The sequence below is a fragment of the Lithobates pipiens genome, unplaced genomic scaffold (assembly GCF_037356315.1).
Source record: "Lithobates pipiens isolate NorthernLeopardFrog02 unplaced genomic scaffold, aLitPip1_a1.2 Scaffold_25, whole genome shotgun sequence".
NCBI classification, from domain to species: Eukaryota; Metazoa; Chordata; class Amphibia; order Anura; family Ranidae; genus Lithobates; species Lithobates pipiens.
Genome location: NW_027507787.1, coordinates 93,724,127 through 93,750,727, shown reverse-complemented (window position 1 = coordinate 93,750,727; position 26,601 = coordinate 93,724,127). Strand labels below are relative to the sequence as shown.

Below are 26,601 nucleotides of genomic sequence, written 5' to 3'. Positions count from 1 at the left end.
TGTGAGGTGGGTCTCCTGGAGGAAGACCACGTCCCCCCGCAAACGGTCCAGTTCCCTATATAAATTGTGTCTCTTCCCTGGGGCGTATAGGCCCCGTACATTAAAAGATACAATGTTCACAGTAGCCATGGGGCTTCAGGAGGAGGAACCGCGATCATCACAACATTATCAATACAATACCAAGGCGGTCTGCCGCCAGAGAGGGGGGAGGGGAACAGAGGAGGTGGAGGCAGTAGACAGAAAAGGTGAGAGAGAAGAGGACAGGAGAGAGAAAGGCAACAAAAAAAAACAAGGCCCCACCTTAGTGGGAAAAACAAATTGAACCAAAAAAGGTGCTGTCGAGAAACAGCCATTAGTGCACGCATTACTATGCCGTGCAAGAGCGGGCTGCGTGACCGCCACAGGGCCCCCACGCCCGCCACCCCAACGGGGGAACGGACGCCGAGGCCCCGCGCCGGGCAGCCCCCGCTCAAAAAGGGGGAGGCGGGACGCAGACAGCCGGGCGCAAACCACACCATAAAGGTCCAAGGCAGCGCCCCGCGGTCCGGTGCCGACACCCAGGCAAAAAAATCTATGAATAACATCATCCAAAACCTAAAGCGCCTGTACAGAACAATATTGGTATAAAACTGAGGCGGTAGGGTACCCAATGGGGGGGGGAGAGAGGAACCAAGAGTCAAATACGCTCCAGAGGCACAGCGAGGAAAATAAAGAAATGTCACGCCAATAAAAAGACAAAGGGCAAAAGTGCAGCGATGTTCATATCCAGACTGAGGGCCCCCTAGGGGTGCTCAGCCCTGGCCTGCAAAAACACGTTGTCGCCAAAGGCGGTCAGCTTCCTCGCACAAACTTAGTAAAGGAAACATTCAGGCGGTATGCCCCACAGATGCAAGTAGACGTCCTGAACAGGTAACCAAGCTGAACAAGTTGGTGGGCAGGATGCCCTTTCAAGGGCGGCAATCAGGTGCAGAAGTACGGCGGGCACGGCTCACTCTCTGCCAGCCCTGGTCGGTCCCAGCGGGCAGGGGCGGGATGCCTTCATGCCATCCAGGTAGTTCTGGGGTAGGAACGGACATATCCGTGCAGAATTTGGACAGCTCTTCCGGAAATCGAAGTATTGCGGTTTTGCCATCTCTAGATGCGATCAAGGCCGCAGGGAAGCCCCACCTATATTTAATGGACGCCGCCCGGAGCAGTTCCGTGAGGGGCCTTAAAGCCCTGCGTCGATCCAAGGTTTCTTTAGCGAGATCCGGGAAAAAGGATAGCATCGCCCCATGAAAATCAAACGGATTAGCTCCCTTAGCTTTCTGCATAATCAGTTCCTTTTCAGGATAATGGTGGACCCGGCAAATAATGTCCCGTGGGACGTCTGTAGCAAGATTGCGTGGGCGGAGTGCCCTGTGCACCCGGTCAATCTTCAAAGGGGCGTCAGGTGCTCGTCCCAGAAGGCTATTAAAAATGCCCCGAACGGATGGTAACAGATCGTCGTCTCCAGTCGCTTCGGGAAGTCCCCGAATCCGAACGTTATTACGTCTGTTACGATTCTCTTGATCTTCGATCTTGTAGACGGTCGTACGATGCGAAATGGCAAGTTGACGTGTAGTCGCCTGGAGGGATCGAATAGCGTTCGCGTGGCGATCGAGACGTTGCTCCGACTCTTCAACACGAGCCAATACTTGCGAGAGATCCGAACGAACTGCGGAGACCTCCTTCCTGATGACCCGCTCGAGGTTCAGAAGCATGGCGGCGAGATCGGAGGTAGTAGGGAGATCGCTCACTCTCGGCGCCGCTCCGGCGGAAGGATGTGACTCACCCTCGGCCCCCGAGCCCGCCGAGGACTCGGGCGAGCGCGACCTCCGGTCCGGCCCATCGCGGGATGCGGAATCCACTCTACTCCGCGGCTTGCGGCCTAGGTCGTCCTGCTCTTCCACCTCGTCCGGTTCCACGGAAAGGAATCGCTTAATCGACCCCGTTGAGGTTCCTTTCTTGGGCAGAGACTTGCCCGTCCGCCGGCCCATCACTCAGGTAGGAAAAATATGAGTTTTTGGATGATTTTATGTATATTTCTCGGTGTCGGCCTCGGAGCTCACAGAGCACACGTCTGCTCTAGCACATCACCAGGCCACGCACCAAGTCCGCTCATTTTGAGCACATCTCCAGGTAGCCGGGGCCAGCGAAGGAGGCGTCGCTGGCCCCGTCACCTGGTATGAACTTAAAGGGGAATCCCTACGCCGAAAAATCGGCGTGGGGGTCTCCCCCTAAGTCCACATCAGACCCTTGTCCGAGCACGCTACCCGGTCTGCCAGGAAAGGGGGGGGGGCGAGCGCCCGACCCCCCTCCTGAACCGTACCAGGCCGCTTGCCCTCAACATGGGGGGTGCCTTGGGGAAGGGGGGGTGCGCGCCCCCCCACCCAAAAGCACCTTGTCCCCATGTTGATGAGGACAAGGGCCTCTTCCCGACAACCCTGGCCATTGGTTGTCGGGGTCTGCGGCCGGGGGGCTTATCGGAATCCGGGAGCCCCCTTTAATAAGGGGGCCCCCGGATCCCGGCCCCCCACCCTATGTGAATGAGTATGGGGTACAATGTACCCCTACCCATTCACCTGTAAAAAAAAAGTAAAAAAAAACACAACACACAAGGGTTAAAATAGTTTATTGCACAGCTCCGGGGGTCTTCCGTCTTCGGGGGTCTTCTCGCCGGACTCCTCCGCTATCTTCTTCTAGCTCTTTTGCTAGCGGAGGAGCCCGGCTTTCTTCCTCGCCGATGCCCTCTTCTTCCGACTTCGGGGGTCTTGTCCCCCTCTTCGGGGGGGTCTTGTCCCCCTCTTCAGTTCTTCTTGCCGGGCCACCGCGCCAGAAGACGGCGACAGCGGTGACAGAAGACCGGGCCACCGCCTGTAAAAGAGCTAGAAGAAGGCGTGGTGGCCCGGCAAGAAGAACCGAAGAGGGGGACAAGACCCCAAGGGCCGGGATCCGGGGGCCCCCTTATTAAAGGGGGCTCCCGGATTCCGATAAGCCCCCCGCCCGCAGACCCCGACAACCAACGGCCAGGGTTGTCGGGAAGGGGCCCTTGTCCTCATCAACATGGGGACAAGGTGCTTTGGTGTGGCACCCCCCCATGTTGAGGGCACACGGCTTGGTACGGCTCAGGAGGGGGGGGGCGCGCTCACTCGTCCCCCCCTTTCCTGGCCGGCCGGGTAGTGTGCTTGGACAAGGGTCTGATGTGGACCTGGGGGAGACCCCCACGCCGTTTTTTTCGGCGTTGGGGTTCCCCTTTAAGTCCATACCAGGTGACGGGGCCAGCGACGCCTCCTTCGGTGGCCCCGTCTACCTGGAGACGCGCTCAAAATGAGCAGACTTTTCTCCGCGCGGGAAAATTCCGCTCATTTCAAAAGTAAAGTTTACTTTTGGGTAAAAAAAGTCAGCCGGAGGCTACACACGGAGGGATTGTCCGGCGGACTTGTGTTCGCCGGACTTTTCCACCGGATTGTTTGATCGTGGGTGCGTGGCATTAGTGAACACTATAGAGTTGACTTTCAATAGTTGGAAACCCACCCCAATGCAATCCAACAAAGTTTGTTGGAAGGACATGGGAGATACAAATTAGATAATGTATACCATTTACAAAAAAAAAAAATGCTGCTATACAGGAGCTAATCTGTCACACATTCGAGTTCTGGCGTTAGCTGAGATCTTTCTCGCTGCATGGGAGAATTGTAACCTTATTTTCTTGGTTTGTTCTTACCTGTCCAGAAGGAATTTGGCCAACTGTGCATGCTGTGCAAAACCCAAATGATCCTTTAGTGCACACCACTCATCAAGGTGGGAGCCCAGCCGCACACGGCACTTCCCACGCTGTGCATCTAGAAGACGCCTCTTCTCCCGCCGAGCTGTTGCCTAAAAGAGAATAGACAATTTTATGTGGAAACACAGACAGCAATACAAAATCTGACATCTAACCCCAAAATAAAAGAAAAATAAGTTTTAAGATAAATTGGATGAACCTTCTAAGTTTATGATTGCCAAAATTTTTCAACAAATTTGTGGTGCCGAAAATGGAAAGACTGGGCAACTATGGCATTTCTGGAATTATCATGTGCGGGGTTTTTTCAGTGGGAACATATGGAAACGCAGTTCCGGCATCTCCAGCATGGAATGTGTGTAATGGCAAGGGTTAATGGCAATGGGGTGTGCTGTAAGGTCTATTGATGCTGGTAGGAATCTATTTTTGTGTGGGGATCTACTGTTGCTGGGAAGTCTATTGTTGTTGGGGGTATCTATTATTGCTGGGAGATCTATTGTTGGTGGGGTAGGGTATATTGTTGCTGAGGGGACCTATTATTGCTGGGGTGGGTTATGTTGTTGCTGGTGGAGTATATTGTTGCTGGGGGGATCTATTATTGCTGGGGTGGATCTAATGTTGCTGGGGTTGGGGTCTAATGTTAGGGGGTGGAGATAAGAAGTGATGGGGGGATGGGGGTTCCTGCACCTATTCTCCGACAAAAAAAAAAGCCCTGATCATGTGACTGCAGAAGGATGAGCCAGGCTGACTGATCTTGCAATGAAAGTAAATTGACTGAGCTGGATTTGGCTAGCTGCAACTGCTCTTCTGGTATAAGGTAAATGCAAAGTCATCAGCAGCGACTGCCACCATATGGGTTAAGTGTGTCCTAGGGAGGTGTTCTAACTGTGGGGAGGATGGACTACCACTGACATGACAGCGATCACTGCTCCCGATCACAGGGAGCAGTAGATCCCTGTCATGTCACTAGGCAGAACAGGGAAATGCCTTGTTTACAAAGGCATCTCCCCGTTCTTCCACTCTGTGACACGATCACGGGCCCCTGGCGGACATCGAGTCCTCTGGACCCGTGCCCACAATGTCATGCATTAAAAGGTGTTTTTTATTTTATTTTTTATTATTTTTACAATTGAACCTTTTAAATATTTTTTTTACAATTCTTTATTTTTATTTTTTTTATCAGCCCTGTTGATTTTGGTGAGATATCAGTTATGATACACAGGGAAAGGGACTGAGGACACAGATTCTCCGATCCCTTTCTCTGCAGCCTCAGCTGCACCGAAGATGAATGGACAGAGACAGAGGGGTTGTTTTACTAAAAGCAAATAAACTGTGCCCTTTGCAAAGTTGCACTCTGCAGGAGCAGTTGCTCCAGAGCTTAGTAAATGAACAGAAGCTCTGATGACTTCCATCATCCAGTCATCTGCAGGTAAAAATTCATTATTTTTTTTTGGGTATTCTTTGCAAAGTGAAGCTTTACCTCATTTACTAAGCTCTGGAGAAACTACACTTGCAGAGTGCAACTGCACTTTGCAAAGTGCACAGTCTACCTGCCTTTAGTAAATCAACCCCAATGGCTCCTCTCCATTCATAAACTGAAGCATCATAAACACAGTTTACAATGCTCAGTTATGAATGGACAGACAATGATCACTGACTCTGTTCATTCAGAAAAGGGAGGAGTCGGTAAATGACAGATTTTCTGACTCCTTCCTCCGCTCTCCCCATCCTGACAGATAGAGGACAAAGGGGACAGAGGAGCATGAAAGGGAACCGGAATGAAGCATGGAGGGGGACCAGAGGAGCACGGAGGAGGACACAGAGGGGGACTGTAGGAGGATATGGGGACAGTCCAGGATGACCGGTGAAGCGTTGGGGGGAGTTACAAGCACAGATCCCCCTGTATAGATTTCAAAAAAGCAGCTGAAAGTTGTGGGAGTGAGAGGAGGAGGAGAAGCGGCTGTCAGATGCTTTATTGAAATCTATACAGGGCGAATGGTGCTTGTAACTGCCCCACCGCCGCACCGATCACCCCTGAATGTACAGGTATCGGGTCAAGCATCAGAGCATTTGGCCGAGTACTCGGCCAAATGCTTGGTATCAGTGCAACCCTAGCTTGTATTACTCTTGTAGATCTTAACCACTTCAATACAGGGCACTTAAACACCTTCCGCCCCAGACCAATTTTCAGCTTTCAGGGAGCCCTGGAATGAGACGAACTGAAGGGGAGGGGTAATGGAGGGGCGGGCATGACCGGGTGCCTAGAGACACCTCAGCATAGGATAGGTGGAGGAAGAGAAATGTGCAAGGGGGAGGAGCCATATTTAAAGGGGGCGGAGCCGGAACGGGACCAGTCTCGAGGGGAAGACATCAGAGGAGGCAGCTTTACAGCGCTGCTCCTCTCCGGCAAGATGGCGGCGATCGAGCACGTGTTGGAGCGGCTGCGGGCTCAGGCGGAGGTGCGGGGTTCGGCGTGGCTAACCGAGCAGGTGGAGCGCTGGATGGGTGAGACAGATGCAGGCACGAGTAGCGGGGAGCCGGTGCTGCGGGCCCGGAGGTCTCGGCCTCCGGCGCGCTTTTTCGCCGGGCCCCGCCCCTCGGCCACCTCGTGATCGGCGGAGCCCGGGGACGGACAGGTCGGTCCCCCCCGCAAAGCGGAGACAGCAGGACAATCGGGGCCTTGGGCGGTCGGCACGCCGCCGGCCTACCCCGGGGGGCGGGGCCACGGGCCGCAATGGCGCCGGCTCCCCGCCGTCCAGCCTGGCAACCGTTCGCGTGGTGGACCCCTGCGGGGGGCCCAGCACAATCAGGGGGACAGCCAGCGGTGCGGAGGGGACTGCAAGACGACCAGAGTCGACCTACAGGGGGGCGGGGGGTGGGGGGCGCCAGGCGGATGCAGGCTTGCTCGATGGACAGAATGGAGGACTGACGCCCAGGGGTGGTGCGGGGGGGCGCCCCAGGTCTGGTTCGCTGCGCCAGTCTGGGAGCAAGGCCCCTGTGGTGACGAATCTTCCCAGCCACCTGTTTGCTGCGGCCTCTGGGAGCGGGTCGCCCAGGGGGCTTCTGGCTCCTGCGGAGAGGGAGGAGGAGGACCGGTCGGAGGGAGAACTGTCCGCTGAAGAAGAAGTGGTGCCCCCGGCGGTGGAGAGCGGCAACGCGGCTGTGGGACGTGTTCCTGGTCGGCCCGGTAAGTCAGTACCTACTGTTTTCTCTGATGTTTTGCAGGGGTTGCTGGGGGTGGTGCAGGGGGCGGCTGGTTCAGCAGCGCTGGAGGCGCCGCTGGGTGGGGTGAAGGTGGCGGGGTCGGGTCGGGTGGACCCGGGGCCCGCGCCGCCTATGCAGGGTTTGTTGGAGGGGTTGCGGGCTTTGGTGGACAGGTTTGGGGGGGATGGGGGATCTCCTGCCCTGACGGCGCCTTGGGGGGCGGGTGCGGTAGCTAGGGCGGCGGGGGTCCCGCCGACTGCGGGTGGGGAACCCGCGGCGTCCGCAACGGCGGTTCCGGTGGTGAGCGGGGGGCCCAGTGGGGAGGAGGCGGCCGCGACGCCCAGCCGGACTGATGTGGTTCGGATTGGGGATGCGGCGCGTTGTGAGGTGTACGTCTGCTTCGAGGGACCGCTCGGGGCGCACCTGAAGCCGGAGGTACGGGAAAAAATTGCCAAAGGTGAGTATGTGGAGATATTCTCGCTGCTCCCTCTGGAGAAATTCAATTTGGATCGGGTCAAGCCCAATGACACGAAAAAAGACGATGAGGAGAAGAGGCGTTACAGGCTGATACCGCGGACGTTTGCGAATTGGTTGCAGGCGTTCGCGATTTTGGCGAGCGTCATCGGCGAAAAGAACCCCGAGCACTGCTCGCCGTTGTTTTGCTATATGGACGCCATTGGAGAGGCGCACCGGGTGTACGGGGGGGTGGCATGGCTCCGGTACGACGAACAGTTCCGGCAGAGGAAGGCGGTGCGTCAGGAGTTGAGGTGGGATCACAAGGACATCAGCCTCTGGATGAGGCTGATGTCCTCCGCCCGGGCCCCGTCTCAGTTTTTTCAGGGGGGGGCCGGGGGTACACCCTCCTCGGGACCGTCGGCCGGAAAGAAGTGGGGGGTGTGCTGGTCTTTTAACGAGGGCGTCTGCAAGTTTGGAAGTGCGTGCCGGTTCAAGCACGAGTGTTCCGGCTGCGGGGGGGCTCACGCCCTGTCTCGCTGTTTTAAAAGGGGAAAGCGTCCCGGCGACACTGCTAACAAGAGGGAAGACGCCGGTGAGGGTGGAAAGGATGCTTCCTTTCCTAAATAGGTATCCGGACAGGGTGGCCGCACGGCTGCTGGCCGAGGGGTTCCGGGATGGTTTCCGGATTCCCTGTGACTTGAAGGTGGTGCCGCCGGTGGCGCGAAACCTCAGGTCGGCCTTGCAGCACACTACGGTAGTGGACGAAAAGTTGGGGAAGGAGGTGGCTATGGGTCGGATGGGGGGGCCGTTTGCGGGTAAGCCGTGGGACACGCTGGTGGTGTCTCCCTTGGGGGTGGTCCCCAAAAAGGAGCCGGGCAAATTTCGGCTTATACACCACTTGTCGTTTCCGAAGGGGGGTTCGGTCAATGATTTCATAGACCCGGACGTATGTGCAGTGTCGTATACATCATTTGACGCGGCTGTACGGTGGGTGCGGCGCTACGGCCGGGGAGCGCTCATGGCCAAGGCGGACATTGAGTCGGCTTTCCGGTTGTTGCCGGTGCACCCGGACAGTTTTCGATTGTTGGGTTGTCACTGGCGGGAGCAGTTCTACGTGGACAAGTGTTTGCCTATGGGCTGCTCCGTTTCTTGCTCCGTTTTCGAGCAGTTTAGTTCGTTCCTGGAGTGGGTGGTGCGGGATGTTTCTGGCATTGAGTCAATCATTCACTACCTGGACGATTTTCTCTGCATCGGCCCCCAGGCCTCCGCTGTGTGTGCGATTCTCTTGTCCACGTTGCAGCACATCGCAGGCGTTTTTGGGGTGCCATTGGCGGCCGAAAAGACGGAGGGCCCGGTGGGGGTGTTGAGCTTCTTCGGTATAGTGATAGATTCGGCGGCTATGGAGTGCAGGTTGCCGGATGACAAGTTGGCGGATTTGCAGCGGGCGATTCGGGAGATTCAGGGCCGTCGGAAGGTTCAGCTGGCGACCTTGCAGTCCTTGCTGGGAAAACTGAACTTTGCGTGCCGCATCATTCCGATGGGCCGGGTGTTCTGCCGGCGGCTGTCGGCGGCGACGGCGGGGGTGCGGGCACCTACGCACTTCATTCGGTTGACGGAGGAGCACCGGGACGACTTGGGGGTGTGGCATGACTTCTTGTCCTCCTATAACGGCAGGGCGGTTTGGATGTCGGGGCCGGTGAGCAACTTCGATGTCGAATTGGTCACCGACGCAGCCTGGTCTACGGGCTATGGTGCATTTTTTCAGGGCAGGTGGAGTGCGGAACCTTGGCCGCGCTCGTGGAAGGAAGCGGGTTTCCTGGGCAACCTGGTGTTGCTGGAACTCTTTCCGATTGTGTTGGCTTTGGAGCTGTGGGGGGAGAGTTGCAGGAATTTGAAGCTGCGCATCAACTGTGACAACATGGGTGTGGTGCAGGTGGTGAATCGCATGTCGGCTTCATCCCCACCGGTTATCAGACTGTTGCGCCAATTGGTCCTTAGGTGCCTGCGTTTGAATGTGTTTCTGTATGCTGTTCACATACCTGGGGTGGAGAATTCCTTGGCTGACTCCCTGTCTCGTTTCCAGTGGGACAAGTTCCGGGAACTGGCACCTGGCGCGGCCGCAGTCGGGATTCCGTGCCCGGGGTGGATTTGGGCGCTGCCCTTGGAGTCGCCGCGGGTTGGATACGCAGGTCTGTAAGTGGGGCTACCTGGACGGCATACGTGAAGGTATGGCGGGAATGGCAGGAGTTGGTGCGTGAGGTGGACGGAGCTGGGGGAGCCGGGGACTGGCGCCTGCTGGCAATTTATTTTGTGGTCAGGAACGTGGAGAGTGGGCGCTCGGCGGCAGCGATCGATCGGAAAATGGCGGGCTTGTCATTCCTTTTTAAGTTGTTGGGGTCGGAGGATTGGTCGAAGGGTTTTTGGATACGTCAGATGCTGAAGGGTTTTCGGAAGCAGTCGAAAAGGGGGGACACGAGACGTCCGGTGACGTTTGGGGTCTTGGTGGCCATTTGTGGTAAATTGGGCTCGGTTTGCACGTCTCCGTTCGAGGTGCGGTTGTTCACGGCGGCCTTTTCGTTGGCTTTTTACGGGGCTTTTCGGATTGGGGAGTTGGTCAGCCCGTCCCGGAAAGTTCCGGGGGGGCTGTGGGATCAGGATGTGCGGGTGGCAGGATCAGAGGTGGATATAACTCTTAGGCGTTCGAAGACGGACCAACGGGGTAGGGGTGTGAAAATTTGCTTGTTCAGTTTGGCAGGGTCACAGGTTTGCCCGGTAGAATCGGTTCGGAGCTACCGGGAGGTTAGGCCGGGGAGTCCGGGTCCATTCCTTGTCCACGCGGACGGGTCTTTCCTATCCAGATTCCAGTTCGTGGCGGTTTTCCGGCGATGCTTGACGCTTAGTGGTTTGGTGGGGTCGGAATATGCTTCACACTCCTTCCGCATCGGGGCGGCCACGGAAGCGGCCCGGTGCGGGTTGGATGAGGCAGCGGTGCGCAGGATCGGTCGTTGGGAGTCGCGTAGGTTTCGGTCGTACGTTCGACCTCAGTTGGCGGTTGGGCGGTTCAGGGAGTGGGATTGCCCTTAGTTGTATTCCTGGTTGGTTGGTAACACAGAATGCGATGCGGGAACAGTTTACTGGACTAATGGAGTTTTTTCCACGGGGATAGGGTTGGGATCTCCGTGGGGTGGTAAGGGCAGTGGTTGGTGCTTTTTCGTTGGGGTTATTGTTTTCGGGGATCAGCAGGTTTTGGTTTCTCGTTTCAGATGGAGGTTCACCGCGCCTCGTTTGGATCGTGGGCCACTCCTACGTTTGTTGGGGGGCCAGGAGAGGAGACATGAGACCTGCGGGGAGGCAGCTGGGGATTTCCAGGGCCGAAGCGGAATTGCGATGGTTGGGGATACCAGGAATGCAGTGGGAGAGGGTGGTGAGTGTGGTGGAAAGGTTCGTGTGGCTGCATGGGCCCCCGGATGTGTTGGTTCTGCATGCTGGGGGGAATGACCTGGGAGCCCGGAAAGTCAGGGATTTACTGACTGACATTAAGGCTGGGTTCACACCGCTGCGGGGGGAGAACCGGATGTGATTCGCACAGCAAATCACATCCGATCTCCGTAGCACTGCGAGTTCAGCCATACAGATAGTATGGCTGAACTCGCAGCGGTCCCGCAGCAAACTCGCACGGGACCCTTTTTTGGGTCCGCAACGGAATCGGATCGCATGGGGGTTCACACCATGCGATCCGATTCCTGTGCGAGTCGGCAGATCGCACTGCGATATGCGGACGGATCTGGGGGTGTCATTAACATAACATTGACACCCCCAGCCGTCCGCATAGGGCAGTGTGAACTGCCGGCGGGAGGTATGCGATGCGGGAAAACGCCGCAGATTCGCGGCGTTCCCGCATCGCAGCAATGTGAACCTAGCCTTAAGCGGATTTTCTTAAGCTGCGTGCTAGGTTTCCCAGTACGATCCTGCTGTGGTCGGATATTGTCGCCCGGACGCAGTGGAGATGGGCGAGGTCAGTGGCCAGCATTCAGAGGACGAGAATCCGTGTGAATAAGGTGGTGGGGAGATTCGTGATTCAGAATGGAGGGCTGGTGATCAGGCACAGGGAGCTGGAGCCCAATGTGGGTCTGTACCTGAGGAGGGATGGGGTGCATCTCACGGATGTCGGGATTGACCTGTGGTCTTTGGGTTTACAGGGGGGGATCCAGCAAGCTTTGAGGGTGTGGGGTTGCCCTCAAGGGTAAGGTGGTCACCCTTTCAGGCTGTGGCGTGAGATTTCTGGTGGTCTTTGACGGTGGCGGTAAACAGAGGTGATATAAAAGGGTGGGGGGCTCATTGGTATTATGGGCCCCTCAGGTGTATTCCCGAACGGTGGACGGAATACTGGGAGGTTTTTCACTGCAGGAATTGGTTGTCTCTGAGCGGTCACAGCGTGAGGCCTGGTATGGTAATAAGATAAAGCAGTGAGGTTGGTGTTTTGGAATTAAAGTGGGTCACCGTCAGGGATCACCAGACTGGAGTTGATAAAGTTGTTCAATGTTTTTGTTTACAGTTGTAGATATATATTTATATATTTATATATTTATATACATATTTTGGAGGGAGTAAAATATTTTGGTTATGTTTAATAAAAGGCTGTTGTGGCCATTTTACTCCAAAGAGAAGGTGTGGTCTCATTATTATATAGATATATGTAAGGGGTGGTATGGGACATTATTGAGAGGGGGACTGTTGGGCTACGCAGGTCAAGGGAGCCCTGGAATGAGACGAACTGAAGGGGAGGGGTAATGGAGGGGCGGGCATGACCGGGTGCCTAGAGACACCTCAGCATAGGATAGGTGGAGGAAGAGAAATGTGCAAGGGGGAGGAGCCATATTTAAAGGGGGCGGAGCCGGAACGGGACCAGTCTCGAGGGGAAGACATCAGAGGAGGCAGCTTTCCCACCCTCCCTCCCTACTGGATAGCATGTTTGGGTGTGAGTTATTGGTTTGATTGCTGGTGTTGTCGTTGTGTTTTTGTTTTCTTTCTTTCAGGTGCAGTGGGCTATTCGTCACAACAGTGAAGTCGGCCCTTTGGGGGGCTGCAGCGTGAGATTTCTGGTGGTCTTTGACGGTGGCGGTAAACAGAGGTGATATAAAAGGGTGGGGGGCTCATTGGTATTATGGGCCCCTCAGGTGTATTCCCGAACGGTGGACGGAATACTGGGAGGTTTTTCACTGCAGGAATTGGTTGTCTCTGAGCGGTCACAGCGTGAGGCCTGGTATGGTAAAAAGGTAAAGCAGTGAGGTTGGTGTTTTGGAATTAAAGTGGGTCACCGTCAGGGATCACCACACTGGAGTTGATAAAGTTGTTCAATGTTTTTGTTTACAGTTGTAGATATATATTTATATATTTATATACATATTTTGGAGGGAGTAAAATATTTTGGTTATGTTTAATAAAAGGCTGTTGTGGCCATTTTACTCCAAAGAGAAGGTGTGGTCTCATTATTATATAGATATATGTAAGGGGTGGTATGGGACATTATTGAGAGGGGGACTGTTGGGCTACGCAGGTCAAGTACTCTCACATTTTGAATGACAATTACTCTGTCATGCTACACTGTATCCAAACAAAATTGTTATCATTTTTTTCCCCAATTAGAGCTTTCTTTTGGTGGTATTTAATCACCACTGTGTTTTTTCTTTTTTTGCGATATAAGTGGAAAAAAAGCGAAAATTTTGGGGAAAAAAACAAAAACTTTTTTTTAGTTTCTATTGTAAAATTTTGCAAATAAGTAATTATTCTTCATAAATTTGGCCCAAAATTTTTGCTGCTACATATCTTTGGTAAAAATAACCCAAATTAGTGGATATTATTTACTCTGTGTGAAAGTTATCGAGTCTACAAGTTAGGGTGCAAATCACTGAAAATTGATCACATCTGATGTACTGAAGGCCTATCTAATTTCTTGAAACACTAACAATCAAGTAAAGTACAAAATACCCCCCAAATGACCCCTTTTTGGAAAGTAGACAGTCCAAGGTATTTAGTAAGAGGCATGGTGAGTTTTTGAAGTTGTAATTTTTTCCCACAACTCTTGGGAAAATGAAGACTTTTTTTTTTTTTTTTACACAAACTTATTGTATTGGACAGGTTATTTCTTGAACACAGCATGCGCATACTTGCAACTACACCCAAAAAATAGGATTTTTGTACTCACCGTAAAATCCTTTCCTCAGTAGTTCACTGACTGACACAGCTCCTTTACTTAGACCTTCGGGTTGTTATGCCACCTTCAGGAGAGGACTAGGCAGAACATGTTAACATGTACAAAAAAACAGAACTTTCTAGTTCCGCCCAAGGGGCGGTCCCTTCAGTAGCAACCCTCCAGCCTGCATCCTGCAGCCTCAGTACATCAACAAGCAGTATAACGTAAAAAATAGGAGGGGAGGGTGCTGTGTCAGTCAGTGAACTACAGAGAAAAGGATTTTACGGTGAGTACAAAAATCCTATTTTCTCTATCGTTCACTGACTGACACAGCTCCTTTACTTAGACCATCGGGACGTCCCCAAGCAGTGTCATAACGAGGGGTGGGAAACAGCATAAAAACTTCACCCACAAAACAGACGTGCTCCCTAACAGGGGAGTCACCGCCTTATCTAACCGCATCAGAACTTGAGGTAACAATGCAACAGTGCATTATACTTAAAAGGTAACTGTGTTTCTTATAAAAAAAACAGGAAAAAAAATAAGTGCAATTGCAAAATTACACGGTCGCCTACAAAACTTTGCGGCCAAAACAGGCATCAGCCGATGCACTGACATCTACCTTGTAGAATTTTGTAAAGGTGTGAACAGCCGACCAAGTCTGAACGACAGATGCTTGATGTCGGCAAGGCCCAAGAAGTTCCAAATGCCCTGGTGGAATGGGCTGTGACAGGAAAGGGGGGCACCTGCCCCTTCAAGGCATAGGCCTGTACCACAATCTGTCTGATCCACCTGGAAATGGTGGCAGACGAGACCGCCATGCCTTTTTTCGTACCAGCTACCGAAACAAACAGAGTCTGACTTCCAAAAGGGAGCAGTGGCAGATAAATACACTCTTAGAGCCTGGACAACATCCAGGGAATGAAGGGCCACCTCCTTATGGTGTGTCGGTTTAGGAAACAAAGATGGTAATACAATGTCCTCATTGATGTGGAATGCCGATACCACCTTCGGCAGAAAAGAACGCCAGTTCCGAAACCCTCTTGGCCAATGTAATGGCCACTAGAATGACCACTTTCGGTGAAAGAGTCAACAAGGGAATTTCTCTGATATTCTCAAATGGCGGTTTCTGAAGTGCCGATAACACCAGGTTCAGATCCCATGGGGATAACGGTGGAAGCACCGGAGGAACTACATGCCAAACCCCCTGAACAAAGGTGCTCACTAGAGAGTGAGACGCTAGGGGTCCCTGAAAAAAGACAGCCAAGGCTGATATTTGTCCTTTAATGGTGCTTAAAGCCAATTTCTGGTCTACTCCACGCTGTAGAAACAGCAACATCCTGGATATGGAATAGGAGCGCGGACGCCATCCTTTCTCCTCACACATAGAGATGTAGGCCTTCCAGGTAGGATGATATATCTTCCGAGAAGAAGATTTCCATGCTCTCAACACAGTTGAAATCACTGAGTCCGATAGGCCCCGGTTCCTTAGCATCTGGCTCTCAACAGCCATGCTGTTAAAACCAGTGATGGTAAAAGCAGGATGGAGAATTGGACCTTGAGATAGAAGGTCCTCCCGTAACGGCAGTCGCCAGGGAGCATCCGCCACCAGACGCACTAGGTCGGCATACTAGGGACGCTGAGGCCAATCAGAATTACTGGAATCCCCTCGGTCTCCACTCTGCGGAGCAGACGTGGCAGTAGTTTCAGCGGAGGAAAGGCATAGATCAGTTGGTACTGACCCCACGGAGCCACCAGCGCGTCTGCCACGTCTGCCCAAGGATCTCTTGTCCTGGACACAAATCTCGGCACCTTCTGACTGAGACGGGAAGCCAGGAGATCCACGTCTGGTGTGCCCCATCGCAGGCACAGTAGCCTGAACACCTCCGGATGCAGTGTCCATTCTCCTGGGTCCAGTATCTGGCGGTTTAGGTAGTCCGCCTGCCAGTTCTCCACTCTAGGGATGTAAATGGCCGATAGGGCCGGTACATGTCACTCTGCCCACTGAAGGATGTGAGCGACCTCCCGGGCTGCGGCCAAGCTTCTCGTCCCTCCTTGATTATTGACATATGTCACCGCCGTGGCGTTGTCTGACTTGATCCTGATCGGACGCCCTTGAAGTCTCATTAACCTATGTGGAGAGGCATAGCCTGATCGCTCGTAGCTCGATCACATTGATCGGCAACATGGATTCCTCCCCCAACCAGAGGCCCTGGGTCGACTGTACTCCCAGTACTCCCCCCCAGCCAGGTTGGGCTGGTGTCCTTTGTGATCACTGTTCAATGTAGATGTAGGAACGACTTCCCGGACCTAAGTGTTGAGGATCTCAGCCACCAGAGCAGGGAGTCCCTGACTGACTGGCTCATCTGAATCTGCCGATCCAGGAATACTGGAGATTTGTCCCATTTCGTCAAGATCTCCTTCTGCAAGACTCTGGTGTGAAACTGGCCGTACTGCACTGCCTTGAAAGAGGCCACCATGAGCCCCAGGACTCGCATGCTTCTTCACAGTGATCGCCACATCCTCCTCTAATTCTGAGGTGGAAGATGCTCTCAGGAGGAGATCGTCTAGGTAACCTACGATCGCGATCCCACGTTGTCGCAGCAACACCAGAACTGGAGACAATACCTTGGTAAAGACTTGGGTGGCTGATGCCAAGCCAAAAGGGAGAGCCACAAACTGGTAGTGGGCATCCCCCAACTGCAAATCGCAGAAACCTCTGATGCTGGAGGCATATGGGTATGTGCAGGTATGCATCCTGGATGTCCAAGGATGCCAGGAAGACCCCTTGATGGAGTGCAGCGACTACTGAGCGAACTGATCCCATTATGTAGTTCCCAAAAAGGAAGGGGTACGTCCAAACAGATTGGAGTAGAACCTCTGGAATCCTTCTGGCTCTGGAACAGGTACTATCACCCCGCGACTTAGCAGGTCCCTTACCACCCCCATGAGGGACTACCGGCGGGCCAGGAGTAAGGGTATGCTGGAGGGGAAAAATCTGTTTGGTGGCCAAGAGACAAACTCTATATTGTAGCCAGAGGAAATCAGTTCACAGACCCATTGGTCAGACAGTCGAGAGGCCTACCGGGCTGCAAACTCCCGAAGGCGAACCCCCACCCATGAGACGGGCGGGGGCAACCTTCACTGCTGACACTGAAGCCCTGGAGAGCAAAGGAAGCGTATCCAGGGCCACGTCACAAACGTACTTAAGACCTTGCACTAACTGGTCTGCTAGTTCCACGCAGACAGGAGAAGCCTGTTGCTCCCCAATTCGCAGTGCAAAAGTTTTGCCCACTCAGTAAGTATCTGTGCACAAGTGGGGAGGCCATTACTGGTCGCATTGCTGACCCCACAACCGTAAACAAGGAACGGGCCACTGCCTCGGCCTTCCTGTCCATGGGGTCCTTAAAAGCAGAAGTCCCCTCTACCGGGATCGTGGTTACTTTATTTAACCTGGATACAGGGGGGTCCACGACCGGAGGAGCCGACCATTTTTTAAGAAGGCTCTCCTCAAAGGGGTAACGCATCGCCATTTATTTTGGGACAGAAAAGGTCCGTTGCGGTCTACCCCATTCCTTGTATATGAACTTATCAAAATAAGTCAGATACGGAAACACCTTAGGTGCACGGGCTGGCTTAGGGGGCCCAAAAGGGACTGCTACATCAGTAGAGGAATCTGCTGTATCCTGAATCTTCAGGGTATCACGTACAGCTGTGATAAGTGCTCCAACTAGCGAATTTGTCGCACGCGGACCCGGATGGGGACTCATCCTCACTGTCCGATCGGTCCTGGTCAGCGTCATCTGAAATGACAGAGCAGGGGCCGCCAGTCTCAGTGGGGCTCAAGTCTGCATCAGAGCTCTCCCCGGAGGACGGGGGGCAGGGGCTGCTTTTTACCACCTTTACGCCCACGCACCACCTCCATTCTACGCAACGAACATCCAGAGGCACTGCACTGTTTGCAGGCGAACCGGTTGCAATTGCCTGGAGTTTGGGGGAAGAAATACCAGTTTCTGAAGCCATGCTGACCCACCCTGTCTGCCACCTGTTGGGGACTTAGGACAGGTGTATAGTCCCACCTTCCTAACGGCTGCAGGCTGAGGGGCCCCCACCGCAGGACTCACCACCCTGACCGAGTTCTGAGCCGTCCAGCTAGTAGTGCCTGTGTCACCTCCCAGGTATCTGAGAGGAAACTGCGCTGTTCTGAGCCTCAGGGATCAGCGATGGGCATAAAAACCGCCATAGGCTACAACAAAATGGCTGCCGAGCATCCAGTATAAAGGACATAAACACAGGGAAAATGGCTGCCGAACTACAGTAAAATGGTTCCTGATCATGCTTCTCCCTGGTCACACCAAACATGGCAGCCAAACAACTGTACACAGAGGGGGACAGTGAAAAATGACAGAGAAAATGGCTGCAGACAGTGCTATGGTGATCAGCAATAGCAGACCTCCAGACATCCAGCGGAGAGACAACAGACACCCAGAGGCACAGCCACCAGCGCAGCCCCCCTCCCAAGGTGAAAGCATCCCAGGGGACCCCTGTCTATGTTACACACACCGCTCAGCAGCCCATGCAGCATCCCCCATGAGGGGGAGGGGAGATAGGGACAGGGAGAGAAGAGAGGGACCCCCAAATCGACCTCCCAGGGAATGCCCAGCTTCTCAGCCCCACCGAGGCAGGGAGAGATGTACTTACCATCTGGACGAGCTGGAGACATTACATCACAGACCCACTCTCCAATCAGTACGGGGTGGCTACTGGTCACGGCACACTGTCCAGCGCCTAGAGGCGATTCAGTTCGCATTGTGCGCTATACAAGTATTTCATTCATTCATTCACTGTGACGCAGACATCAGTGGCCCGGTCATATGTGTGCCCCGGAACATTGCGCTCACCGGCCGCCCCTGGAGCCTGAGGGGCATGTTGTGGCCCACCCAGCGCGTAGCTATGGTATGCACACGCTCGCTGGCCAAGCTGGGGAGACTACAAGGATAAGGGTATCCAGCCTGTCACCCAGTCGGCTGTTGATAGCAGATCACAGGATCTTAAACTTGTGCAAAAGCCAAACTTCTGCAGAAAAAAATAAAAAAAAAAAATTCCCTGACCAATGGGCCCGCAGGGTTCCTAGGTCCACCTCCTTCACTAGGCAGAAAAAAACTGAGGCTGGGGGCTGTTACTGAAGGGACCGCCCCTTGGGCGGAACTAGAAAGTTCTGTTTTTTGTACATGTTAACATGTTCTGCCTAGTCCTCTCCTGAAGGTGGCGTAACAACCCGATGGTCTAAGTAAAGGAGCTGTGTCAGTCAGTGAACGTAACAGAAATACATTCTCCTACGCCTCCTGAGTATGGCGATACCACATGTGTGAGACTTTTAAACAGCCTGGCCACGTACAGAGGCCTAACATTCAAGTAGCACCTCCAGGCATTCTAGGAGCAAAATTACACATCTATCTTTTGAAGGCCCTGGAGACCAGGACAATGGAAACGCCCACAAAATTACCCCATTTTGGAAAGAAAACACCCCAACGTATAATCTATGAGGCATAATGAGTGTTTTGAACGGTTCGTTTTTTTCCATAAGTTTTCGGAAAACGTGGGCAAAAAAAATGAAACCGCTTTTTTTTTTTTTTTTTACACAAAGTTGTTGATTTATAAGATATTTCCAACACATAGCCTGTACATAGCAAAAATTACACCCCAAAATACATTCTGCTACTCCTCCTGAGTATGGTGATTCCACATGTGTGACACTTATTACACAGCCTGGCCACATACAGAGGCCCAACATCCAAGTAGCACCTCCAGTCATTCTAGGAAAATAAATTACACATATAATTTCCTGACTACCGATCACATTTTTGAAGGCCCTTCATATTTCTAACACATAACATGTACATACCAAATAACAAAAGATTACCTGTGGTTTTAATAGTGTAGTGGTTCAAAGAGGAGAGCATCAGTCCAGGCAGCAGGCAGGGATGTAGTCAGTGACAGCAAAAGCAATCATCCGGGCAGCAGGCAGGAATACTGTCCATAGTTAGTTCAGGCAGAGATACTGTCAGCACACCCAAAGCATTGGTCCAGGTAGCAGGCATAGATGTCCCGGCAGAAATATGGTCAACACAGCCAAAGTATTGGTCCAGGTAGCAGAAAGAAACACAGCCCATGAAGTCCTGGGTCATTTCAGGCAGCGATATGGTCAGTACAGCCAAAGTATTGGTCCAGGCAGCAGGAAGGACCATCAAGCTTAGGCCCAGGGGGACAGGGGTAGAGGCTTCTCCCACCCAAATCTCTTTGAAGCCTCCAGGCAACCAGACCCTGTTCTGGGAACACAGAAAACCAAAAATGTATTTTCTCTACTCAGAATGCTATTCTGAAGCCCCTCACATATGTGAGACCCATGTGTACGGAAGTAGAAGGGCAAAAGATCAGTCCAAGTGGCAAGCAAAAACATGCTCGAAGTCGGTGCATGTGGAAGTCAGAAACGTGGTTAAAACAGCAGGCAAAGGCATCATCGGTAAACAGGCTGAGGTTGGTGCACGTGGAAGTCAGAAACGTGGTTAAAACGGCAGGCAAAGACATTGACGGTAAACAGGCCAGGGTCAGTTAGCATGGAAGGTAGAAACATGGTGGCAGGCAAATGATGCACACAGATAATTGAAATGGGGAAATGGCAGTCTGTTACTAATAAGGGGAACTAATATCTGATGGATGTGTGATAATTTTCTAAGCAATCACCAATACACAGGCCAGGTTGGGAGGGACATTGGGGACAATAATAACTTGTATCTCTTCTAGCTCCTCCACTTGAGCATACACAACATTTCTTGTGGCGTCTTCTTCCGGATTCTGCAGGGGGAACATTATAGGGAAAAAATGTTGCTCATGAATTCGACTCACACTATCAGAGCGAATGCTTCCTGGGGCGGGTCCTTGCTGGTAAATTATGGCAGTGACAATGTTTTCAATACATTTGAGGTAGGTGATGGGTTGGTTTTTGATAGCAGACACATGAATTGAACATGACCATATGAAACAGATGAAATGCAACTTTTTTATACCAATAATTGGACTTGTGGGTTGACAAATATGGTTGTAGCATCTGATCATTTAAATCCACCCTCCCCCTCCCCATATACAGATTGTAGTCATGGACACATTCAGGCTTTACTACGGGGCCACGTTTTCTCTGAACCTCCACCAAGGTGTCATTGTGAATGGTAGTCATCACGTGAACATCCTTCTTGTCATGACACTTCATGGCCAACACCTCCTCATTACTCATGAATGCGGCTTCCCCCTTTTGTAGCCGTTTTGATAGTAAATTCTGTGGGAAGCCCTTCCTATTTTTTCGGAAGGTACCGTAGGCCAGGGTTTTGTTCACGATACAGGTGATGGAAAAGGGGTAAGCTGATGTAGTAATAATCTACATATAAGTGGTAACCTTTTTGAACATGGGGTATGCAAGGTCCCACACAATTTTACCACTGGTTCCTATATATGTGGGACACTTACGGGCTGGAGCTGGGAGTCTTTGCCCTCATAAATACGAAATGAGTACACGTATCGAGTGGCTCGGTCACATCATTTATTCCATTTCACCCCGTACCTGGCTCTCTTACTTGGGATATACTGCTTGACATGCAGCCGGCCAGTAAAGTGGATAAGGGATTCGTCTACACAAATATTTTGGTAAGGGATAAAAACTTCAGAAAATCGTTTGGTAAAAGAATTTATTAGGGGGCGAAGCTTATATAATTTGTCGTGGTTGGGATGATCTTGGGGAGGGCACTGCGAATTGTCATTGAAATGTAGGAAATGCATAATCATATTGTAAAGTGTCCTGGACATAACAGAAAAATATATGGGCATGTGGTGGATGGGGTGGGTGGACCAGTAGGCATTTTTTTTTTTTTTGTAAGCCCCATATTAAAAATAAGGCACAAAAACAATTTGAATTTGTCTAGCGTGAGACGTTGCCAATGGAACACACAGGCATAGGATAAACTGGGGTTGGCAGCAATAAATTGCTCTGCATAGAGATTTGTTTAGTCCACCATGGACTGCAACAAATCTTCGGGGGAAAAACAAATAGAAATAGTCCAAATGTGAAAAATTTGAAGTGTTGGGCTGCACACCTGCCTGTGCAGTGAAAGGGGGGATTGTAGCGGATCCTGAGTTGGCAGGCAACCATAAGGCGTTTGCCAGGGCATCGGGAAGGTAGGACTAGGCCTGGATTCTTTGGGCTGGATGTGCAATTCCACTACTTGGGCTCCTCTTCCTGGGGTCTGGCTCTGCTGGTGGTAGGCAGGTGTTCTGATCTTGGTCTTCATCTAGGTTCTGATCTCCTTACTCTTTTAGGAGGGACGGTTTCCTCTGCTGACTCGGACTCCGATCCACTACCCTCCACTGGCTCGTATTCCGAACCAGAATGGGATAATGAGAGCTCTCTGCTGCTCTCATCATCCGACATGGTAAGGATATTATATGCCTCCTCAGCTGTGTAAACTCTTTGGGACATGATGGTGGTACTTTTGGCGGGCCTGTGTGACAGAACTGCTGGTGCTGCTGACAGCTCACTGATGGCAGGCCTGTGTGATGGTACTGACAGGTTTGTGATGGCCTGTGTGACAGTACTTATGGCGGGACTGTGCAGCTGGGCTGTCAGATCCAGATGGTACCGATGGCGGTGCCGTTAGTGGTATTTATGGTGGCCTGTGTGACAGATGGACTGTCAGATCCAGATGGTACTGATGGCGGCCTTTGTGACAGATGGGCTGTCAGATCCAGATGGTACCGATGGCGGTGCTGATGTCGAGCTGTGACAGATCCATATGAGCTGTGACAGGTTCTCTTTATTGGTGGTGGTAGGGGGGTGCTGCGTGTTGTGCAGAAGGTAAATGGAAAAAAAAAAGGTGTTTCACTCATTGATCAGATCACTCCTTCTCTCTCCTCACAGGATCAGTGTGTGAGGAGAGAGGAGAGAGGAGAGAGGATAGATCCCTGGAAACCGCCAAAATGTTTTTACTTGTGACCGGCTGTGATTTGACACAGCCGATCACATTTCATTGGCTGTTTACCCTGATCGGGATGGGGCTATATCCAAGGGACATGCGCCATCTCCGATCGACGCGCTGCACTCCCCCGGCGCCGCGAATTATGCGCGAGTCCGATTTGTTTTGACATGTGACCGGCTGGTTATTGGACACAGCCGATCACATGGTAAGCAGCCAATTTCATTGGCTGTTTACCTAGAACCGGGATGCGCTGTGTCGGGGTGCGCAATAGTGGTGCATCCTGAAGGACGCCATAGTCATATACACCCAGTCAGGATTTTCAAACCACTTTGCTGCTGTCATTTTGTAATAGGGCGGGCAGCAAGTGGTTAAATAAATGGTGTGGGATAATGCACTAGGCTGATGCGCCCTCTTTTGTTTGTTTTTTCTTTCTTTTTTTGATTCTTACATACAGTGTATACACCGCTCCTAAAGCGCCTCAAAGATGCTGCTTTCAGAACTTTTTTTAATGTCCCACAACCTCACCACTCACTGGAGTGACAGGAGAGGTGCTTTACACGTGCTATTTTTAGCGCTATAGCACCTGTAAAGCGCCTCAGTGTGAAAGTGGCCTTAGTGGCAGTATAAGTGACAGTTAGTGGAGCCCAAAGTAAAGTGCCCTACGTGAATGGATTCTAACTTATTCAATGCTTTACCAAGCTTAGTGAGTGTAGGTGTCAGTGTAAGGCTACTGTCACACTGGGACAGGCTGGCGCCAGCGGTAAGGGGGTGCTATTTTTAGCGCCGCTTTACCGTCGTTTTAGCTGCGCTATTTGGCCTCTAGTGGGGCGGTTTTAACCACCCGCTAGCGGCTGAAAAGGGTTTGGCGGCGCTGCCCCATTGTTTATAATGGGTAGGGGCGTTTTAGGAGCGGTGAATACACTGTTCTTACAGCGCTGTAAAGATGACGCTTGCAGGACTTTTTTGACCATCCTGTAAGTGCACCGCTCCAGTATGAAAGCCCTCGGGTGTGAAAGCACACTGGAGACACAGGAGAGGCTCTTTACAGGCGCTATTATTAGCGCTGTAGTGCCTGTAAAGCGTCTCAGTGTGAAAGTAGCCTCAGTGTGTCAGTTAGTGGTAGTACAGTATGTGTCATTTTTTGACAAATGATCGTCTGGGTTTTTTTTTTTGCATGCTAGACTCAAATTGAAAATTAAAACCTAAGAAAATTCTCATATGACAGAATACAACTTCGGAAGTGATGTAATGTGTTGTTTTGTATTCTTTCATTTCTGAGCATGTGTGGTCTTGGGCTTCCGATCTTTTTCGGACAAAAGCTGGACTGATTAACCACTTGCCTACAGGGCACTTAAACCCCCTTCCTGCTCAGGCAATTTTTCAGCTTTCAGGCTGCATTCACACCTGAGCGTAGCTTTTCAAGCGTTTTTTGTGGCGTTTTTTACCGCAATTTGCGGCGTTTATTATCGCGATTCGTGGCGTTTTTTACCGCGATTTGCTGCGTTTTTTACCGCGTTTTGTCGCGAATTTGTGCAGGGCAAAAGGTCACCAATGTTAAAAGAAGAAAAACGCCCAAATCAGCCCGATTCGCGCGACAAAAAAGGGTCCGGAACTTGTTTGAGCTTCAGGCGACTTGGAGTGGAGATGTGAACCATCTCCATTGAGAATAATGGATTTTTTCCCCTCCAGCGTTTTGTAGCTTCAGGCGTCAAGCTACAAAACGCTCAGGTGTGAATGGGGTCTCAGTGCTGTCGCAATTTGAATGACAATTGCGCGGTCATGCTACACTTTACCCAGATAAAAATTTTATCATTTTCTTCACACAAACAGAGCTTTTGGTGGTATTTAAATCACTGCTGGGCTTTTTTTTTGATCATAAAAAAAAAAAAAAAACACAGGAGGTATCCATTAACATTTCCCACTAAATGAAAGCACAATCTGTCCTGAAAAAAAATAAGGCATAATTCACCTGGATACACAAAGTAGTTGATATATTTACTGTATTACTAAAACATCAAAGTTGAAAAGTTGGACTTCCGTGTTAAGGTTTGTTTTGACCCTCATCATGAATGGGTTCATCTCACTACAGCATTTTGTTATCAGGGGTCCATAGTAAATAAGCAGCCCTTGCGCTTTTAGGCTGGGTTCACACTGGAGCGGCTACGAGAACTGGATGTGATTCACACCGCACTGCAGTGCAAATCACATCTGATCTCTGTGTGATGCGAGTTCAGCCATACAGATAGTATGGCTGAATTCGCATCGCACCCGCTCCAAACTCGCACAGGACCCTTTTTTTGGTCCGCAGCAGAATCGGATCGCATGCCTCCTCATTGGTATCAGTAGGATGGAGAATGCCCCCTCATTGGTGTCAGAAGAATGAAGTGAACTTCCTCTCATTGGTATCAGTTGATTTAAGAATGGCCTTCCATTGGTGTCAGCGGGATAATGATCTCCCACCTTCCCGACTGGTGTCAGTGGATAAAGAATGCCCCCTATAGGTGTAGATGGGATGAAGAAAGCCCCCTTGTGACTGGAATGAAGAATGTCCACCCCCTCCTTTTGGTGTCAGTGGAATCTAATGTATGTCCCTTGCAGATTCCTCTGAAATATCAGTTTTCTGCCATGAGAGTCAACAGCTCAGGGAACAGGATGGGAATGGTGGGGAAGCAGTGCTAACGGTATATTTTAGACATCAGAGAGCAAGCACATGGTGGGAGGGTATGTCTGGCCTTTAGTCTAAATGACAGATATGCTTTAAAGTGGTTCTAAAGTCCAAAAATGTTTTACCTTAATACATTCTCCCCATTAAGGTTAAAAAAAAAACACCATCTTTCCTAGCCCCTGTGCCTAAATACTTACCTGGTTCCTGTCACCATTCCAGCGCTGTCTCCAGCTCCAGCACCACTCTTACTTTCACAGGAGAAACTGTGGGTAGAAGAGTCATAGGCTCCTACTGCTGCCAGTCAAACACTGTGACCCCTTTACTCAAATCCCCCCCATACACCCCAGATATCCCCAGCACTGTTATCCTATAAATACAATACCCCCTTTACTAATACAGATACAGTGATGTGAAGTTTTGGTAATGTTCTCCCCTCCAGCACTGATAAGGACTCCCCTTGTACCATGCCATGTAGGCAGAAGGCGGTCCTAAACTCTGCGGCACCCACAGCCCTCACACAGTTCTCATTCACAAGACTGCTCACTGGGTTCTCAATGTAACGCTGCTACTGGTTTCAAATTCCCCACCCACACAATCCCCTTCACGGGCACCCTATTCCCTTCGCGGGCACCCCATCCCCTTCACAGGGGTGGACTGACCATTCGGGCATGGCCATGGCCGGTAGGGGGCCCCATGAGAGGCCTCTGGCAGAAAGAAGCCCAGGGCTCTGTGCCCAGCAGGGGCATTGAATCTGCTCCACTCCCCACCCATATGGTCAGTCCACCCCTGTGATGGTGTTGTAATGGCAGGTGTCATTCGGGTGCGATCCACACCCCCTGCACCCCGATAGCGACGCCACTGACATCAACTTCAGGTTCAACATGTTCACTTGCTGCCTAATATATCCCACCCACTGTCGGGTGCCATTGTAACAAGATAATTCATGTTATTCACTTTACTTGTCAGAGGTCATAATGTTATGGCTGGTCGGTGTAGTTTTCCCCTCGCTTCCTTTTGTGTCTACAGAATAGGAAGTAAAGAGAAATCTCTGCAGTGGGGACACAGGTGACCATAACACAGACAGAGCTTTATTTTTTACCAATCTCTTGCAATACAATGCGCTAAGCACTGATAATGTGGATATAGACAAAGTCTTTATGGCAGTATTGAAAGCCAGAGATATAAAAATCCCAGATACCAAAACTTCAGAGCCTAAGACTGCATGCTGTGGGCTCAGCTCATCCACCAAGCTGCCCCC

The 26,601-nt window shown here is 51.6% G+C and overlaps 1 protein-coding gene across 1 annotated transcript in view; it reads right to left on the bottom strand.

The window, feature by feature from the left end:
* The window catches only part of LOC143930410 (zinc finger protein 692-like), a 111,151-nt gene that overhangs the window by 84,268 nt on the left and 282 nt on the right, over positions 1-26,601 (bottom strand). Inside the window, exon 2 of the mRNA XM_077454714.1 lies at positions 3,746-3,897. Within this exon, the coding sequence (XP_077310840.1) occupies positions 3,746-3,897 (152 nt within the window). The remainder of the gene's footprint in view (positions 1-3,745; positions 3,898-26,601) is intronic.